The sequence below is a fragment of the Ornithorhynchus anatinus genome, chromosome 2 (genome assembly GCF_004115215.2).
Source record: "Ornithorhynchus anatinus isolate Pmale09 chromosome 2, mOrnAna1.pri.v4, whole genome shotgun sequence".
NCBI classification, from domain to species: domain Eukaryota; kingdom Metazoa; phylum Chordata; class Mammalia; order Monotremata; family Ornithorhynchidae; genus Ornithorhynchus; species Ornithorhynchus anatinus.
Genome location: NC_041729.1, coordinates 37,522,257 through 37,543,048, shown reverse-complemented (window position 1 = coordinate 37,543,048; position 20,792 = coordinate 37,522,257). Strand labels below are relative to the sequence as shown.

The following is a 20,792-nucleotide window of genomic DNA, read 5'->3' as shown; positions in this document are numbered from 1 at the left end:
CTCCACTGAGCCACGCTGCTTCTCCAATAGTAAGCACTTAAAACATAGCATTATTATTACCGTATATCCTGGCTGACATGTTACATGTTAGAAGCAGCATGGCCTAGTGGGTAGAGCACGGGCCTGGGAGTCAGAAGGTCATGGCTTCTAATCCCAGCTCTGCCACTTGTCTACTGAGTGACCTTGGGAAAGTCACCTGACTTCTTTATGCCTCAATTTCCCCCATCTGTAAGGTGGGGATAGAGACTGTGAGCCCTGTCTGGGACAGGGACTGTGTCCAACCTGATCATCTTGTATCTGCTCCAGCACTTAGAACAGTGCCTGGCATGTAGTAAGCACTTAAATACCATACTAATAACAATTATTATTATCATTCATAATCATTAAGACACTTTTGAAGAGTTAGATAGCAAATTCAGATTCTTCTACCATTTTTCACCAATTTCATCATTTAGTTCAAAAGAAAATACATAAGTGGCAAAGCATTCTTTTTCCTTTTCTTGAAGTTTAAATTAGAGGTGTGGTCTCCAGTTTCTTGGCCTGCATCTTTTTTCCTTCTCTCAGGCCATGTACTTTAAAAAAAAAAGAAAAAGATGTTAAAAAATTTCATTTCTTGTGCTTCTACCTTGCCAAAGAATCATCTGTCTGTTTTCAGAAATGGAAAGTAGTCAGTCATTGTTACCCCTGAATTTCTTTGCTTTAGGGTTTGTGTCTTGAAACTGGTTTGTTTAATTTGTTTAGTTGATAAAGGTATCCAAAAATAGCTGGCTGTGGAAGGACCTTAAATCTCTTTCAAGGAAATAGCTTTGTAGTCCTATAATTTCCAGGAAAAGATCAGATCTTAGGGTCAGGGAATATTTATCTGTGTAGAGTTCATCTCAGTCACCCATATTCGTTATATATATTCATGTACTCTCTCCAGATTGGGCAACTTGTTCAGGGCCAATTTCATTTGGTCTATGTAAGCAATGGATTTAAGCCATATTTTTCAATATTCTAGCATTAGATTTTGTGGGATTTAAAAATAAGGAAGAACTGTTCATAACCTGCATCACTTCTACCTTTTCCTTTTTTCTGTCTACATTAGCTCTGTAATCAGAATCTGAGTAATTATTTCTTTATAATTTCTACCCTCAAGAGCCTGAATCATTTTGTTTATCTTCTGTGTTGCTGAACATCTGCCAAAATTGTCAGTGGACTTCACTGGTTGTGCTGCTTTTATTTTTTGCTGTTTTCAACTGGATCTGTAGAAAAGGCCTAAACCCTCTCGGCATAGGAGTATTTCATTAAGAACTGAGTATTGTTCTGTGCTCTGACTCAAGTTTTGCAGTATAGATTTGAAATCCTGAATTCACTTTTTGCTTTGAGACAAGTTAGATGTACCAACAAACAGCAAGGTATTCACCAAATATAAATTTAAATTTTGGGAGGTTAAATTTGCCATTGAACATGTTAATCAGTACTTATTAAGCATTTACTCTGTGCTGAGCAGAATGTTTAAGTCTTGGGGGAGTACAATAGAGTTAGCAGAAATGATCCTTACAATCTTACAAGCTTGCAGTCTAGTAGAGACAGTCAGACACTAAAATTAATTATGGGTAGGAGAAAGCAACAGTTTAAAGATATGTTGATAAGTGCTGCTTCCAACTCTTATGGATGTCAGGGACATATCCATGAATATGATAAACAAAATTGATCATACTACTGGAAATGAGAACATGGGATGCATTTATCTTAGCTTTGTGTATAAGCACAATTATCAACAAAATTAGCGATGTTCTTGTTGATAAATGTAAGAAAATTAGAAGTAAAGGAAATGAGGAGAGATTTATCTGAGGTTGTTGTTAACACTTATTTCTCAACTGAACTTCCCAGGCTATTTCCATTATACCTTTTTAAGCTTTTCAGAATGAAACTAAAAATAAATTTACTCTATATGTTTTTTCAATTGTTGAGAAAAATGAAGGGAAGACTTTTTGAGCTGTTGAGGAATATTGGAAGCAGAACTTGGACTCACTGTCTTTTGTAAGTTAGAACTAGATTCCAGTCTCTTGGGTACAGTACTTAGTAGTCCAAGTTTAAATTAGTGCTGCAAAAGTCATCTAATAGAAGCCCTCGAGGCGGTTCTGCTTTCTGGGTTTTCCTAAATATATTAATTTTTCATTTCCCTCTTCTGAAATTTCCTCTTGTGAAGTCTTTAATAACTCATATATGAAAAACCATCCTGAGAATTTCACTTATGAGGTTTAAGGAGACATCTCCTTCAAGAGGCCTTCACCAAATAAGCCCTCTTTTCCCCAGTTCACTTTCTCTTCTGTGTCCCCTTTTAAGCACTTGATATTTACCCCACCTTCAGCCCCACAGGCCTTAAATACAATCTGTAATTGATTTATATTATCTGTCTCCCTCTCTTCGTACTTTCCCAAGAGCTAAATACAGTACTCGGCACACTAAGCACTTAATAAATACGATTGAATGAATGGACTGTAAGCTAGTTGTGGGCCGGGAAGGTGTCTCTACCAACTCTGTCTCAAAGGTTTTGAGTGTCTCCCTTCATAGTCTCTTCCAAGAATCAATAGGAGATAATTGTAGTAAGAGGAAATTCAAAAGTCGTGGAACTCAGAGTAATGGTTTAGTGGGATACATTGCCTTGTCTCTTAAGACTTTACCAGGATAACAGTTGACATGATTACATTGGTTTAGGACAGGAATGGCAAAGGGTTTTGAAGATCAAGACGAAGGTATGTGGAAGGTCTTGCATCTTTTTGACCACCTTTTGAACAGGCCAAACATTGAAAGTGCATATGTAATTTAACTTTTAAAATTACATTCGTAATACTATGTTTAAAACTTTTTTAAAGCCATTTTCTAAGCATAGGAAGAAATATTGGGCTTGAAAAAGGTCAGCCTTTAGCTTAATTTTAGAGGGGGTGTCTACACCTTTCCCTGCATTTCTCAGTCTACTAATGTTGGGATTTCTCCCCTTTTATGAACTGGGGGTCGTGATGTAGAGTTTTGTTTTCCAAAGAGTTCATTAGTAGAGCAACTCGTACTGTAGTAGTAATTAATAGACTATTTACAAGCATAGTAAAAACTAGGTTTGCACAACAGATATAATGTGGGGCAAAAGTTTTAATGTCATGGAAATAATATGAATCCTATTTATTTGAATTCAGTCGGGCAGTACGGACTAACAGTAAGCCTGGAAAAGAAGTGATGTATATCAGCCTGCACCAGGGAAGTCAGATGCACAATCAGAAATCTATATTAACAGAACTAAACACTGTCACAGAATTCTGTTTCCTAGGCAGAGAAATGACAGACAGCACACTGACCCATTTGAAATTGGGAAACTGAAAGTGAAAAAGCTAGACGAAACAGTTTAAGGACCTGGTAAAACACATCTTCAGATAACGCTGAACCCCAGCTGAAAACTGGGAATCAATTGCTACAGATAATAATGTTGGTATTTGTTAAGCGCTTAGTATGTGCAGAGCACTGTTCTAAGCGCTGGGTAGATACAGAGTAATCAGGTTGTCCCACGTGAGGCTCACAGTCTTACTCCCCATTTTACAGATGAGGGAACTGAGGCACAGAGAAGTTGAGTGACTTGCCCACAGTCACACAGCTGACAAGCAGCGGAGCCGGGATTCGAACCCATGACCTCTGACTCCAAAGCCCGTGCTCTTTCCACTGAGCCACGCTGCCATAAGATACAGATAAGTCACTGAAATCTGGAAAGCAGTTCCTCTTGGGGATCAGAGATTGCATTTGAATCTTGAAATAAGGAGGCAAAAGTGAAAATAGCATGAGACTCTGCAGGAACAAGCAATACAATGCAACAAAGGTCAACATTTGTGTGTGTGTGATGCGGCCAGTACTGTGGGTCTCTCATTGGTCTTTTCAGTCTCACACACACACAAGCGCAGATTGACTTCCCCATTAGCAGCATGTTCTTTTTATTTATATTATACAAATGACAACTATATATATGTTTGTATGTGTACATATATGTGTGTTTCTAGTATGCAGTGTTCCATGAAACATCCATCATTCCTCATCATTCTCATACCAAATAGCTTGTTTGCTGTGTAGTAATAGCTGCTATTACTATAGCAGTATATAGCAATATAGTACTGCTGTTTATAGAACACTTACTTTGTGACAAGTACTATGCTAGATACAAGCAAATATCTACTTATATATATACACACACACAATATATATTTATGGGATTTGTTGAGCACTTACTATGTGCCAGGCACTGCACTAAACACTGGGGTTGATACAAGCTAATCAGATTGGACATAATCCATGTCCTACGTGGGGCTTACAGTTTAACACCCATTTTACAGAAGAGGTAACTGAGGCACAGAAAAGTTAAATGACTTGTCCAAGGTGCCCAGCACCTTGCCCAGCAGAAGAGTGGCAGAGCCAGGATTAGAACCAAGGTTCTTCGGTCTCCCAGACCAGTACTCTATCCACTAGATCTTGCTGCTTCTGTTTGTCTACGGTATTTGAAAAAGTTGACACTGATGGTGAAATTCACCTACAAGTGCACGTGTGACTGAAAAGACCAAATGACTCTCAATTCTGGTCACATTGTGTACCCCCCAAAATGATCTCTTGTCGTCTTGTCATGTTTGATGTTTTTAGCACGAGGCCTGTTTTCTCTTTTCCTCCCTTCATTTCTCACTTTTTACAAAATTTTGAGACACTCCTTTCAGGATAGCAGTATGCCTTGCCAGTTGATCATAGGCAGTTGACCCCCAGTTTTCATCTGGGATGCAGCTTTGTCTAAGGCTTTATTTCACTATGTCCTTTATAATGTTGTTTCCTTTATTCTCCTAGCTTTCTGTTTCCCAATTTCAGCTTTCCATACAGCAGTTATTTGGGTATCCTACAGTCACTCATTCTCCTCATATGTCCCACCCAATGTAGCTGAGTTGAGATGACCATAACCTGAATGCAAATGACTTACAGTGCTGTAAATAGATCAGACATGTTATTTGTCCCACACAGGCCTCACAGTGTAAGAGGTGGGTAGAGTAGTTATCTTATCCCCATTTTACAGATGAGGAAATTGAGACACAGAGAGATTACATTCCTTGCCCAAGGTCACAAGGCAGGCCAGTGGCACAGCTCAGATCTCAGTTTTTGTGATGACAAGGTGTATTGGATTTCACTTGTTCCTTCTTTATTCTGTCACTCCTTCTCCCTATCCCCTCGTCTTACATGCAGATTCCTTCCCTGTTCTTGTTTTCTTTCATTTTCCTTTATTGTTATGTCTTGGAATGTAGGATCTGCTCAAAGAAAGCTGTGTTTTGATATCAGTGATATTCCTCACTAGGCAGTTTTCCTGTATGGGTTGAGGTACAGGTTGTCTGGAGCAGGCGCAGTCCTGCCAAATTGGTCCTTTACTTTCTGATTCCAAGCTTTTTGAACCATTGTATCTCTGTCTTACTCAACTGATTGATTCACAATGTAAAAAGTCTTGCTGAAATAAATAGTACCGACTGACTCATCCTTGTTTACCAATGGATTAATCTATTCAGAACACCAGTTTACTTTGCAGGCATTAATTTACCCAGACTACCCCCCAAAAAACTTTTTTACAATTAGGTTCATTATGCTGAAAGGCTTTTTTATTTAAAAAAAGCAGCAACATTTGTAGATTAATTGTAACTAAAGATTAATGTTTTTCTCTACATATGTCATAAAATCAGAGCTGTAGTTCACAGCCACAGTCAACAGACTTAGCCTGAAAGCTCCCAAGACACTGAGCCTCTGGAGCCTTACTCTACTGTCCCATCTCTCCTCCACACACAGGGCGATGAGAGCTTCGCTGCCTGAACGGGGTGGTGAGGCAGGGTGGGTTTGAATATGTCTGTGGCAAATTGGAATCATTTCAGCAGTGGTAAGGACTTTAATAATAATAATAATGTTGGTATTTGTTAAGCGCTTACTATGTGCCGAGCACTGTTCTAAGCGCTGGGGTAGACACAGGGGAATCAGGTTGTCCCACGTGGGGCTCACAGTCTTAATCCCCATTTTACAGATGAGGTAACTGAGGCACCGAGAAGTTAAGTGACTTGCCCAAAGTCACACAGCTGACAAGTGGTAGAGCCGGGGTTCGAACCCATGACCTCTGACTCCAAAGCCCGTGCTCTTTCCAGTGAGCCACGCTGCTTCTCTACCTGCTTTGAAAAGTCAGGTAGAGTTTGTTTGGCTCTTTGAGTTCTATTTAAGGAGACTTTTCTCTGTTCTGATAAGCCAGGTCAGGGTCCAGAAAGGGTGGGAAAACCATCATGCAGCACTTAGCTTTGGCTTTGTAGTTGAAATGAAGCACTAAGTTATCCTCAGAGAAGCCCTTTTTTCCATTATGTCACCTTACACTCCGTGCAGCCATTCTTGCAAGTCTTTCTTCATCTTCTTCTACCTATCTATATTTATCTTGATTGTTCACACTTCTTTTTGTGACTATGCATTCATTTTCTTCCCCCAGCTCCTTCATTCTCTTTTATCTTTGCCACTGGCCCTGAGAAGAGTAGATACTTTCAAGTTATTAATATTTTGCTGTTATAATTTTTGATAAATAATATCGGTTATTTGTGCATACTGAATACAGGGAGCTACCTTTGAAGTCAGCTGTGTCAGCCTATGTGGAATCAGCATTTTAATTTCATATTATTCCTTTCAGAATAATTCGATGGTTCTTTTCCAGGTCCCTAGCTGTTGGTAGTAAATCCGGTTACAAATTCTTCTCCCTTTCTTCTGTGGATAAGCTGGAACAGATCTATGAATGCAGTAAGTACTCTCCTTATGCATTTTTTTCCCTCTTCATTTTGTTACTTAAGGACTGGCTGATTAAACCATTCCTTATGGTGTCCAAAATGCTTTTAGAAAATTGTGTGCCTCCACTAAAAAGGACTTTTATTATGGATGACTATAATTTCCTCCTGTAATCATGTTATGCCATTTTGGTATTTTGCAAAGCTATGTATTTTGTAGGCCCAGCCGGTATCTTTGGAAAAATGAAATGATTTCCTTGGTGTTAATGTTCTTTATTATAGTTAAGCCCTAGTTCCTCAAAATGAGTGAAATTAAAAGACCCTAGGTGTTTGTTTCTTTTTTCTTATCTTGAGATGTGCACTGCATGGAGTTGTGGGAAATTTATGTTTCCTACCTTTTAAATCCATTGTGTTTCCCAGTATCATCCAATTTTCTTCACTTTCAGAGTGGGTTCCCTCCTCTGTAATATGTCACTTTATCAAAAATTACTCCGCAGAATTGGAAAAGTCAGTTAACTCTCCTCTTCTTGTATTAAACTCCTTTTTTAAAAATTATCTTTGAAAAACTATTTCACTCTGTGCACAGTTTGCTACTTACCCTTATTTGTAAATGTTGGTTGGAGAGAAAAGGAGTAGGAGAAAGAAAATATTAACTTCAGTCAGTATGTACTTTGGAGGACTGTCAAAGGCCGCACCAGCCTATGGGAAAATGAAATGAACACAGGTAGGCTTTATTAATGCAGTAGGAAGGAGGGTGAAGTGCTCATCAAATCCAACCCTAAATGAGGCTCCCAAGCTCTGCCCTGCCAGCTGGATATTTTGTTGAAATCTTTCTGCTGCTAAGGTCTAACTTTCTGTGTCAGTTCTCTGTTTAAAATCCCGCAGATTGCATCCTTCCTTTCCTAACACCCATAAATGCACTGATGTGCAGAAGGGTCCTCCTTCTGCCGTCTCTATTTTATTTTCCCTTCAGAGTGTCCAGATTAGTGCATTAGTTCTCTGGCAAGGCCATTTTCCTTAGTCTTTTTTAAATGTTCGTGATAGAGAGACAACATCCCAGCTATCTTTACCCAGCATTTTGAGATTTCTATTGATTATTACTGTCTGATGAGATGAGACTATTTGCAGAACTCGGGTGTTCTGGCTCCTAAGAAGAATTGGTGAAGTAGTCAAATGGGAACTCTTGTAAGGATTGTGATAGTAGCCTTTTGGCCATATCACAACCGAGTCTTATATCAAGTCACAATAGCCATCATAGCCAGAAATGACTGTAACATGGTCCTGGGGAAACAGGATTGGCCATTTCTCTCTCTAATAAATTGTTCTTTTTTTTCTACAACTCTTTTGAAAGCCAGCAATATTTGAGGATTTTCAGTGTTCATTTTGGAAGCTTTGGAACTGACAAATCTGGGTTCTATTTTTCTCTTCCTTCATAGATCTGCCTCGCTCTTTAGTACAGTTGCAGCAGAAATAAATTAAGGTATTGAAGTGCTTGGACCAATCAGAAAGCAGAATCTAACATAGCGGTCCTTGAATCCATTGTTTTAAAATGTCGTTTGAAACGGATAAAGCCCTGCTTGGATAAGCTGCCTCTAAAATGGATTCTTTTTAGGGACTGCATGCACATGTTTGCTTTTCTTTCTAAATGTTTCATTTCATGTTAGACCTTTATACGTCAGAATATATCCCCCAACAGTTCTAAGGCAAAGTGTTTCTCTTATGCTCAGCAAAAAAGCATGCTGGAGTTTTCTTTCATCCTAGAGATGCATTGTAATAGATAACCATCTTTCAGAGAGCTTTTGGCTTGGCTAATGAGAACAGTATCAATTACTTTATCGGGCCAACAGATGCATCTGTAGCCCTGAGAAATGACTCTTTCTGGCACCTTTCCTATTTGGCAAGCATCATATTGTTCAGAAGAATGATCTAAAAATGTTAGGTTTATAATAATGGATCTATATAGGAAGTGAGTAGCTTGTCTTGCTCCCAAGTCTATTAGAGTGGAAAACTAGGTTTTCAGCAGAGTTTTATTTACAGCTCTAGAACTGCACAAGGCATCTGCTAGACCTGCCTCCATGCTATGTTTTATTATCAGGGAAGAGGGTTAACGCTCAAACTGAGATTTGCCAGATCCACCGTAGATGCAGGCTTTCTATTAAAAACTAGGAAGGGCTATTAGATTTCATCTAGTATAATAAACCATAACGGTGGTTCAGTTTAGTGTCAGAAACTGCTCAGGTGAACTCTAAAAGAGCAATCTTGAACTCTAGTGGTCACTGAAGAGCCTTTTGGAACTCTGCGTGTTGGCGAGAGCTCTGGGTCTGGTGTCTTGGTAATATGCCTTCTTGAATAATTACGTTGTGCTTCTCTCTTTCCCTTGCATTTCAGTTAATTTTAGTATCATCTGCTTTCTGTATAGAATTGTTGTCCAAAGATTCCCTTGTACTAGCCTAGGGGTGGCTTTATTTCAGTGGTAGGGAAAGTGATTGCTGTAGGGAGATAGTATATGTTGTTTTTAAAGATAACCTTGGGACTGAAAGTACAATATATGGATTGTTGAAATGCTGCACTAGAACTTAGTAACAGGTCTGAAAAAGATGTTTAAAATAGTTCAGTTGGCAGTCTTGCCATCAACAGCAGCCTCTGCAGAGCAGCTAACGGATGCAGGAGTGACAGTGTTTAGCACCAGTCAGGTAACAAACTCATCAGCAGTGCCTCAAGGCGCCTTGCGTCCCTGCCGAGAGAGGCTTATCAACACCTATGTCACGATGGGCAAATCACTGAGGGATGGGCACATTCTTGGGCGAGTGCCAAGGCTGTGCAGGCTGCCACCAAGCCTAGCATGCCTGGGCATTACTAAAGAAGCTATGTGGCTCCTTAAATATCATCGCAGCTCCTCTGAAGAATGAGGATTGCTCCAGTCTCATCACATGCAAATAGAGAATCCTGAAGAAGTAGCCACTGTGTTTTCAGTATTCTCCTGATCACCCCTTTTACTGTTGAAACTGGGGTCCTGCAAGGTATAATAATAATAATAATGTTGGTATTTGTTAAGCGCTTACTATGTGCCGAGCACTGTTCTAAGCGCTGGGGTAGACATAGGGGAATCAGGTTGTCCCACGTGGGGCTCACAGTCTTAATCCCCATTTTACAGATGAGGGAACTGAGGCACGGAGAAGTTAAGTGACTTGCCCACAGTCACACAGCCGACAAGTGGCAGAGCTGGGATTCGAACTCATGAGCCCTGACTCCAAAGCCTGTGCTCTTTCCACTGAGCCACGCTGCTTCTGGCAAAGTGGCACTTGCCTCAGCTATCTAGTCACCACTGACATGGTACCTGAGTGCGATGGCACACCTGCCGAGCTGTCCTATCATTTTCCTTCATTCAGTGATGTTTGCTGAGCACTTTACGCTGTGCAAAACTCTGGAGTGAGTGTTGGGGAATAATACAGTAAAGCAGGTGTCAGCAGATGAGCCAGAAGAAGGAATCCTTTGAGCTATTGGTGCGCAGTCATGTAATCTATGCCCCTCTCCCCACATGTGGTGGTATTCTGTCATGGTGTGGAGTGATGACATCATTATGCTGCTCGCCTGTTTCATAACTGCTGTGACTCTTGGAAGGGATGGGGAAAGGGAGGAAACGAAGGGAAACAGAAAGGCGAAGGGGTGAAAAAGGGAGATTGCAGGGAAGGGGTTCAGCATCAAGCAGCAAACCCAGAGACCTCTGCCAGGATCTGGCCCCATAACCACAGCCTTGTAGGGTGGAAAGGCCCTGATGTGTTCTGAGGTTCAGATTCACAGTACTCTCAATGGGGAATCATCACCTTGATCTGCCCGGGATGAGGGCAGGGTGGTACCTGCCTGAAGATTCCGTGTATCCCCTGCTACTTTTCCTTCTCTCCCTACTTCTGTGCTTCAAATAGTTCCAGAGCCAGGAGGGGAGGAGGCAGGCAGGGGGAGGAAGTCTGTCCTGTTCTTTCGTGTCTCTCCCCCTACAAGAAGACCTCAGCCATAGGCGACTTGCCTGGGAACCTCAGGTAGGGGCTCAAAGCCGTGAACCTGGTCCCTTGCCTTGAAGCTCCTGAGACCCTAGTTTCTGCATTCTACGGCCCTGGCTGGGAAACCCGCCCTGCCCAGGAGGACATTTCCACCCATCATTTCAGCAGGAGGGAAGGGGATCCACCCATCCTGAATGGTGTCCGCACTCAGCAGCTTTTCAGATGGCTCTTCTCCGTCCTTGCTTTCACTCCTAGCAGTCCCCTGTCCCCTTACTCCTAAGTTCCCTCTACCTGCCATGACTCCCCCTTCACTTTTGACTCCCCTTTCCCCCCCACAACCCCCAAAAAGGGCCAAGCTGGGAAAGAAGGAGGGAAGTGGGAGGACACTTCCTGGCCCACAGAGCTGATTTAAGGAAATTCTCTGCCCACTTTAGCACTAGCAGAAGAAGCTGAGTGAGAAGTGTAGGGGAATTTGGATAAAATTGGCACGTATACTACCCGGCGAATGAGGGGGAGAATGGGAGAGGGGGAGATAGAGCTGAACTTGTGTTAGGTTATTTAATTCCTCCTCTGCCGCCGTTTAACTCAGCAGCTCCTAAGCCTAGTGACTGTGGGGGTCCACGAGAAATGCTAGTGGCACCCAGCACCTCCTGAAGTCATAATGAGGCTTCAGACCACATCATGCCAAGACCTCTACACACTTTTCAGAGACCTTATCAAAATATTAGATGCCATCAGAAAATTGGGTGGCCACCAGATACATAGCAAATCTGGTTTCTGTGAAAAAATCATCAATATTTTGACACTTTTCTATGTAATTGTGAGACAAGGGCCTACCACATATGCCACAGCCATTTCTTGAGCAATTCCTTCAGCACCACTCTCAGGCCTTGGCATCCCATGGCAAGACAGGATCACAGCCAACAAACCCAACTTGCATCGATCCTAAGCTCATCTCAGCTTAACTGGAGCATGAGAGGAGAACTGAGAAGGATACCCTAACATAAGCTGAAATGGAACGACTGAAAGTAGAAAGAGTAGGAGAAGCATTTTAAGCCCCCATCAAAGTATGGCCTCAACAAAGAAGTATTAAAGTTGAAAGCTAGGAGGCAACTGCAACAGACTGGCAAACAAGACAGGAGTGGTTCTTTTTGAGTACTAACTTCAAGAGGATCATGAAAGAGGGAAAAATTAAAACAGGTCAGGCACAAATGACAAGAAGTACATCAGTGCAACAAAGGATAATCTTTTTATGCATGTCAGAGCACTTAAGCCCAAATTGATTTACTGTCACTACTGTTTAAGCACTTAGGAATCTATCTGTATTTCCATTTTCTTCTTCCTCTCTGTAAACATGTAACTGTCACTCCCATTAGATTGAAAGCTCATTCAAGGCAAGGATTTTTTTTCTACCTCTATTGTACTCTTCCAAGTATTCAGTACCACGCTGTACACCCAGTAAGTGCTCAATAAATACTGCGATTGATTGACCCACAGGGACCTCTACATCCACCTACACATCCTTAGCTAAGCAAATCAGTGGTATCATCACTAAAAGGGGGGCATCTGAGACCACTAAGCCCATTCCTTTTCCCTTCCTGCCAGTCTTTGCTGAAGAGAAATTCTATCCTTGAGGACCAGGCCGGCAGAAACTGGAGACGGCCCTGTGGCCTCAAGTATTGTCCCCATTGGTATTCCACCATCTGTAAGGCGGTATTCAAAACTGCAGCATCTTCCTCCTCCCTCCCCGTCTGCTGTCACCAGGGAGGAGACTTGTCTCACTGTAGTGGGCCAGACAGAAGCATAATAATAATGATATTTTTTAAGCGCTTACTGTATGTCATGCACGTTATAAGCACTGGAGTGGATGAGGCTATTCAGGTTGGACACAGTCCCTGTCCCACACGGGGCTCATAGTCTTAATCCCCATTTTCCACATGAGGTAACTGAGGCACAGAGAAGTGAAGTGACCTGCCCAAGGTCACAGCAGACAAATGGCAGAAGAGGGATTAGAATCCAGGTCCTTCTGACTCTCAGGCCCATGCTCTATCCACTAGGCCATGCTGCTGCCGTCTTACCTGTTAGAACATGGGGACTCTGTCACCTCTTTCGACCAAGGACTACTTCGGATGAAGTGGTGAGGAGCCCGAAGACTGTTTCCTTCCCAGGCATCATTTACTATTGATTTTTTTTTTCTGTCGCTGATATAATGCCGTTTCGTACTGAATTTACCTGTGGGTCTCTTCCACCTCATTGCAGGCAGGAAAGATGTCTGCCTACAATGTTATATTGTACTCTCCCAAGAGCTTAGTATACTCCTCTGCACACAATGAGCACTCAATAAATAGGACTGATTGAACCCCTTGTGAGCCAGGAACGGTGTCAGATTAAATATCCATACCTTTTCCCCATGTACAGCGCAGTATGTTACATAAAGTAAGCTCAGTGTGTAGAAGTAATAATAAGGTTAATCATATCAAATGGGGCAAATGCAAATAAATATTGTAAGTGGACAAAATACTGGAGTATATTTGAATAATAGATTTTTCTATTTATACATCAGAATGAAAGATTGACTTCCCTCAACCTTTCTGAATGTGTGTGTGTGTGTGTGTGTGTGTTCAGTATATTTTCATTAAAGTTGAATATGGTAATTTTTTTTTTGATTAGGTGTAAGCTAGCTAGAAATGCTATTTGCAACTTACAGGATACTCTTCGTCATTGTAAATATCAGTGCTCTGCCAGTCCTGTTTGGGATTGATTTATTCTTTTGAGTAGCTTAGTGTGCTTTCTTATTAATGCGGTCTGTTCATTCTTTCTCTTTTCCCCCCCACATTGCTCCCTTTCTGGTTATATTCCAGCTGATACAGAAGATGTCTGCATTGTGGAGAGACTTTTTTCAAGCAGCTTGGTGGCCATTGTTAGTCTCAAAGCCCCAAGGAAGCTGAAAGTTTGCCACTTTAAGAAGGGGACTGAGATCTGCAACTACAGCTATTCCAATACAATATTGGCAGTCAAACTGAATAGGCAGGTGAGTAACCTCTTCTGTGGAATCGCCTTCACAGCAAAACTCCAGATGATTTAAATGAAATCACCAAGCAGGTTCAGGCCCCCAGTTTTGAAATACTGACTGTTGTTGTTTTGACTTTTTGTCCAGCAGTTTTGATAGTACTCTCAGGAGATTTCCCTAAACAGCATCCCATTCACTTACTGAAGATGAATAGTAACTGATGGGGAAGTAACTCCCAAAGGAACCTTAAAAGCTTTCTGTTCAAAGCAAGGAAGGCTAATTACCCAGTAGAATCAGCACTAAGTTTTAGGAACAAATGCAAGTGTAGTGACAAGTCCAGATAGGGTAGTGATTGTGTGTTGCCCTAGCCTACCCCATGTTGAAAGAGGTGCACATTGTTTAAATGATTCTAATTTTCGGTTGTCACATCTGAGTTAACTAGACTACTGTGGGTTGAGCATAATCAATTCTCCACAAAGGTTCTCTGAGACGTTACTCGGACCAAAGCATTTATTTATTTATTTTTGTTTTCGTTTATTGTCTTCTGTCTCTAGAGGTTAATAGTGTGCCTAGAAGAATCTCTTTATATACACAATATTCGAGACATGAAGGTACTGCATACAATCAGGGAGACACCCCCTAATCCTGCAGGTAAACTCCTTTCGTTAAAAGTAAACAGGAAAATTTGTTTCTTTTTACCTGTGTAATGGTCTCCATTTCTTATTGTAAAATCCCACATATTTGAAAAGCTAAAGAGGTTGGCTTTCATGAATCCTGAAATGTTTGCAATGCCAAATGGGAACCCCAACTTGCCTTTTAAAGGTAAATGTGCCTTTGACTGTTTCTGCTTCCACTTAGCTTTCAGTGAAATTTTCTGTTTGCCATGATGGGAAAATTCCTTGCAAATCACAAAAGTCAAGGCATCTTATGCTAATGGGTAGGAATAAAGGCAGAGCAAGGTTTAACTTGTGAAAAACAGGGACCATTTTTTAGCTCTCGGAAAGCGTTTGTCTGGGTATCATCAAACCCCTGCTCTCACCTCACTTTGGTTTTGGTCAATCAGACCAATGTGGCCTTTTCAGTCTTTGGATTCCTAAAGGCCCAAATTGTTGCGTATAATATAGGTAGTTGTGATGCCTAGCCTCTTCCTCAGCTATGTTTTTAAACAGTCACTCATTCGTGGGCAGACAGCGTGATTACCAGCTCTGTTTTATTGTACTCTCTTAAGCACTTAGTACAGTGCTCTGCAAACAGTAAATGCTTAATAAATGCAATTGATTGATTGAAATATTTAAGCATACCATAAAAACTAAATATTAAATGACAGCTGTGTTTACCAACTTTTACATTTTCTAATTTGATTGCTGTAGTTGAAAAGAAAAGTTTCTTAGTCTTAAACTGTGGGTTTTTTCTGCCTTTTCCCTTCCCCAATTCTTGATTTTCCCCCTGTTCTTTACAGGTTTGTGTGCACTGTCAATAAACAATGACAATTGTTACTTGGCCTATCCAGGGAGCGCAACCATTGGAGAAGTGCAAGTCTTCGACACCATTAATTTGGTGAGGGTCCCTGCATATTGACTCTTTAAAGAATATTTCTTTCCTAAAATAGCAGTGAGTCTACATCCAGGAATGTATAGGAAACCCAGATTCCTTGAGGTCTCTAATGTGTATAATATATTGCCTATCTTTAAACCGAACTGCTGGCCTTCAGTTGTGAGATCCAGGAGAACAGAAATTGAGTCTTCTCTGTGCTTTGTATTCCTTGCCCATTAGTGCCTAGTACATTATTGTGGATTCCAGCGAGGTTAGATAGTCTTACAGTTCTTGTTTGTCCATTTCCTATAACCTCCAAATACCATTTGGAGGTAGAGAGAAAATTTCATCAATAAATTGCCCTGTCAGGCTTTGTACAAGTAATCATGTTGGTGCTTGCACTCAACCAATTGGCTTCTCCGTCATACATGGTTGATAGGACAGGTGTGTTTTGACACTGCATAGTAGTAAATCACATTTTATTTGTTTGCCCTTTTCAGAGAGCTGCTAATATGATCCCGGCTCATGACAGTCCTCTAGCAGCTTTGGCTTTTGATGCAAGCGGAACCAAACTTGCCACTGCTTCAGAAAAGGTGGGTTGTAGTTTGCTTGTAGCCCAGTGGAGAGGCAGTTAGGAAACTTGAATGGAAAATTTTCAAGGCCTCAGTTGCTCCCTGGAACTCCAAACAAGTTAACTTGTCAGCATCCTACATAAAAGGCAAAAATGCAGTAATAATTCATTTTTAGACTATTAGCATGGCATTCTGTTGCTAATCATAATGAGAGTTTTACAGTAACAAACACAAATCCCAATTTATAATTTGCATCATACATCAAATCACCTTTCTAAATGTATTTAGAGCATTTTCCCTAGGACAGGTCTAATGGTATAAGAGGGATATTTTGAAATAAGGTAACATTCTTTTGCTTAAACCATTTGGGGAAATAAATTTAAGGTGAATGTTGAGCTAAGCTGTGTAACTGAATAGAGAAGAAGATTTTCATTTAATCTAGTTCTGGCCTTGGTAAGAAGATCTCCCATGAGTCAAAAATATGGCCCTGGCAAAGAAACTGATAAAATCAGGATGGACAATTTTTCTGTCCTGCAGAATATACAAGTAAACATCCTTTGTAAATGAAATCAAACTCCATTATCTGAATCACAAATCTTAAAATATCTCCCATCTTGATCTAAAATTTCTTTTAAAGTAGAAATTCTCAACCTGATCATTAATGGGAAATAAGTAACACAAATCCCAAAGTCTATCACACGCAGTAAGATATAGAAAAAAACTTTATTAAGCATCTGTATTCAGCAGACACAGATGTTGAAATCCCTAAGACAGCACAATTCCCTTGTGTTAAGGTTACGACTTCATTCTCTCTCTCTGTTTTCTCTGTGTGTAGTTGCAGACCAAAAAAAGTCAGGAGTAGTCATTCTTCTTGGCCACAATAGTGTAATGTTTGCTGGACAGAGCACAGCCTTCAGGGGAAGCAAAGAGTACTTGTAATTTGGTGGAAGTGAAACTATTACATTTTCTTTCCAATTCATTTCTTTAAGATGAATGGAAAATATCAAAAACACATAGAAGTAAAAAGATTTCTCTCTCAAATGTTGTACAGCCATTCAAAAGCTTAAACACCCTGGTTGTTGCGTTCAACTTTCACTCAACTCCTGATAAGAGAGAAGTTGACAGATTACTTAGCATTACCTAACAGTTAAGTTAGTAGGGTTTTTTTCTTTGCAGGGGACTGTGATTAGAGTATTTTCCATACCAGAAGGACAGAAACTCTTTGAGTTCCGAAGAGGAGTAAAGAGGTAAAGTATAGAAGTCTTTCTCTGAAATTCATGAGGATATATTTCCACTTTCAATTACAGAAAGTGTCCTGTGACAGAATAAGGAAAAAAAAGTCTCTAGCAGCATGATAAGTCAGTCAAAAGCAGGAAAGATGATCCTGACCGTTATTGTAGTTAGATATTAGACTAAATTACCTAGGAAGGTCATGGAAACTCTTAAACCAGAGGACTCAGAAATGAACGTGAGCCACATCTGTGAGGGTATATTCCTACCCTGGAAGCAGGAGGATGAACAATGACTAATTGTTAATTGCAATCTCAGGATTCGCTCGGTAATCAGGCAATCAATGGTAATTATTGTGCATTTACAGTGTGCAGAGCACTGTACTAAACGCTTGAGTACTTACACTAAAGTCAACTTATTTCAGAAATGGGATTTCTGTTCTGAATCGATAACATCGTAATTTCAGTCATTAGTACATTTTGAGCACATCAAATTGCTAACAATGCCGTTCCTATAGCATAACTTGAAAATATTGAACAAGTAGCATACAATTATAGGTCAAGATTGCTTGACAAAGAGTAGGCAGTGACTTGCCCCGATCTCCCTGGGAATCAATTACAATCTGGAGTCAAACCAGAATTGCAACCCCTCCCCAACTCCACTGCTCTAGCCAATAAAGCTAGCATCCTGTTGTAAGCATTCTTGTGGTTATAAACAGGTTTTTTAACTAAATGTAGGAGTTAGTTTTACATTTCAGAACTCTGACTTTCCAACAGCTGCCATTTCATCAAAAACTCTGAAATACTGCTTGAAAACAATGAGTATGCTAATAATATCCACTATTCCCAACACAATTAGTCATATGGTGAAATACTGGTAGTAGCCATTACTAATTTTGATGTTACAGGAGATGTTTCTTGGTAATGAGATTAGTAGGAGGATCTAGAGAGATTTCTTTTTTTAAAAAACATTTAAAGGTTCAGTGATGGCAACATTGGCATTTTAAAGCGTAAATTGCACTGTTGGAGCACAATTCTTAGCATGCTACGCTATTTTTTAAACTGTAAAAGTCATTGATTTACCACCTTTATGTTTGAGGCCTGCTCTAAGTAGCATCAACAGTTCTTGAGCTTTGAAATTCATTTTCAGGCTAAAAGACATATCTTAATTCATCTGCAAAGTGGCACAAGTTGGGCCTAATATCCTTTGTGGCCTTAGTCCAATTCTGCATAGAAAAGAAGAGGCTGTTAAAGGTACATGTAGGTGCATTCCATCTAAATTGCCTCTTAAGCAGTATAATGGTTAGCGATGCCATAATTGACAGAGAAGTAGAAATTGAATCAACAAGGCCGACCTGTCCTCTGGGGGCTGGCAGATAAAGAGAGGTTGCCAGCCTGGCATTAAGCTCCAGACCAAACTGCAGGTTTATGGAGTGATAGCTTCAGTGGGGTCACCTGTCATAAGACGAGCTCTCAGACAATGAAATCCTGGAAAATCACCAGTCTATCAAAGTGATGTTCCCCCAAATACAACCTTCTGGACCTGAAATGACTTGGAAAAATGGTGAATTGAAAGGGGATGCAGAAAGCGGTAGGCAAACAGAATGGTTCAAATGAGTACTTGAAGCACAAGTTTAAAGAATGTAGCCTCGTTGTGGGTTATCGAGAGTTAACAGTGGGAGATAAATTCTCCTGGTGTGCATTAAGATGGCTTCTTTAAGCAGAGGCTTTGGGTGTGTTCAAATTGTGTGGCCAAGATTGAGTAACAAACAACCCTGACCTTTGCAAATAACTGTTGCAGGCCCAAGCCAAAAGGTAGTTTTCACTTATGCATTGTGGAGCTTTTTGGATCACCATGGGTCTGTCAGCCACGTTTCCCCCCCACAGGGAACGATCACCGTCAGTTACATCATCTTTGTATGTGAAGAACTACCATGTGAACATGTTGATAATTTTCTGTTGCTATTCACCACTATCTAACTGCGTGGGGAAATGACCGAGAAATAAGATGACCTAGTAATACCTCTTATTGGAATGTCTCAGGTTCCATCATTCTGTGTAGTTATCCCTGAAGTTACTCAAAGAACAGTATAGACATATTCGTTGAACAACGCGAGCAATTGGAAAGAATCGCCAATCAACTAACTGCATTTATTGCATGCTTACTGTGTGCAAAGCACTGTTCTAAGCACTTGGGACAGTACAATATAACAGAGTTGGTAGACATGCTGCCTGCCCTTAACAAGCTTACAGTCCAGAGAGGGAGCAATGTTATTTTGGACAGTATTTTACCATTAACATGGAAGTAGCTGTATCACTGATCTGATTGATGCCTTTCCTAGGTGTGTAAGCATATGTTCCCTGGCCTTCAGCATGGATGGCATGTTCCTCTCCGCATCCAGTAACACTGAAACCGTGCACATCTTCAAACTCGAGACTGTGAAAGAAAAGTAAGTTAAAAAGTGACAAGTGATATCATATCTTGTGCCATGGCTCATGGAGTTCGGATGATTCCTCAGAAACCTAGCATTGTCCAGTTAGGGAGGGAGGGTGTTGTTATCAAGGGAACAGAGTGAGTGAGGAGTCAGAGGAAGGAGAAGCAAACAAGGTACACTTAGGTTATTTTGGGAGGACCAAAGAGCAAGTTGGATAATGGAGGCTAAAGAGAGCAGATGGGTAAGAGGGATAAATTGGTCAATTCACCAGCCTATTCACTGTAACTTGATCTCATCTATCTTACCGCCAACCTCTTGCCCAGGTCCTTCCTCTGGCCTGAAACTCGTCTTTCATATCTGATAGAGCACTACCACGCCCCATTTTCAGTGCCCAACTAAAATCACATCTCTTCCAAGAAGTCTTCCCTAACATTCCTGTCATAACCCTCCCTTCTGCATCACCTTTGCACTTGGGTTGGTATGCCTTAAACACTTTGATAGTCACCCCAGCCCCACAGCACTAATGTACTTAACCATCTTTATTTTAATAGGTCCCCTGCCTCTAATCTGTGAGCTCCTTGTGGATCGAGATTATTGTGCTTTCCCAAGTACTTAGAACAGTACTGTGAACACCATAAACCTTCAACAAAAAACATTGATTAAAAAAAAAATCTTGTAACAGCCCTTATACCATCATCACAAACCCATATTAAGACCTTATGTAGTATGAACCATGGAACTAACTAATAATAATAATGTTGGTATTTGTTAAGCGCTTACTATGTGCAGAGCACTGTTCTAAGCTCTGGGGTAGATACAGGGTAATCAGGTTGTCCCACGTGAGGCTCACAGTTAATCCCCATTTGACAGATGAGGTCACTGAGGCACAGAGAAGTTAAGTGACTTGCCCACAGTCACACAGCTGACAAGTGGCAGAGCTGGGATTCGAACTCATGACCTCGGACTCCCAAGCCCGTGCTCTTTCCACTGAGCCACGCTGCTTCTCTGTGCGGGAAACTATGTGCGGGAAAGACTCTGTGTAGACTCTGAATCAACAAGGCCGACCTGTCCTCTGGGGGCTGGCAGATAAAGAGAGGTTGCCAGCCTGGCATTAAGCTCCGGACCAAACTGCAGGTTTATGGAGTGATAGCTTCAGTGGGGTCACCTGTCATAAGACGAGCTCTCAGACAATGAAATCCTGGAAAATCACCAGTCTATCAAAAT

At 40.9% G+C, this 20,792-nt stretch overlaps 1 protein-coding gene across 1 annotated transcript in view; it reads left to right on the top strand.

Moving 5' to 3' along the window:
* The window catches only part of WIPI2 (WD repeat domain, phosphoinositide interacting 2), a 30,817-nt gene that overhangs the window by 4,166 nt on the left and 5,859 nt on the right, over window positions 1–20,792 (top strand). The window contains exons 2-8 of the mRNA XM_029057586.2: window positions 6,725–6,807; window positions 13,651–13,820; window positions 14,354–14,450; window positions 15,259–15,356; window positions 15,833–15,925; window positions 17,081–17,151; window positions 19,476–19,583. Coding sequence (XP_028913419.1) covers window positions 6,725–6,807; window positions 13,651–13,820; window positions 14,354–14,450; window positions 15,259–15,356; window positions 15,833–15,925; window positions 17,081–17,151; window positions 19,476–19,583 — 720 coding nt within the window. The remainder of the gene's footprint in view (window positions 1–6,724; window positions 6,808–13,650; window positions 13,821–14,353; window positions 14,451–15,258; window positions 15,357–15,832; window positions 15,926–17,080; window positions 17,152–19,475; window positions 19,584–20,792) is intronic.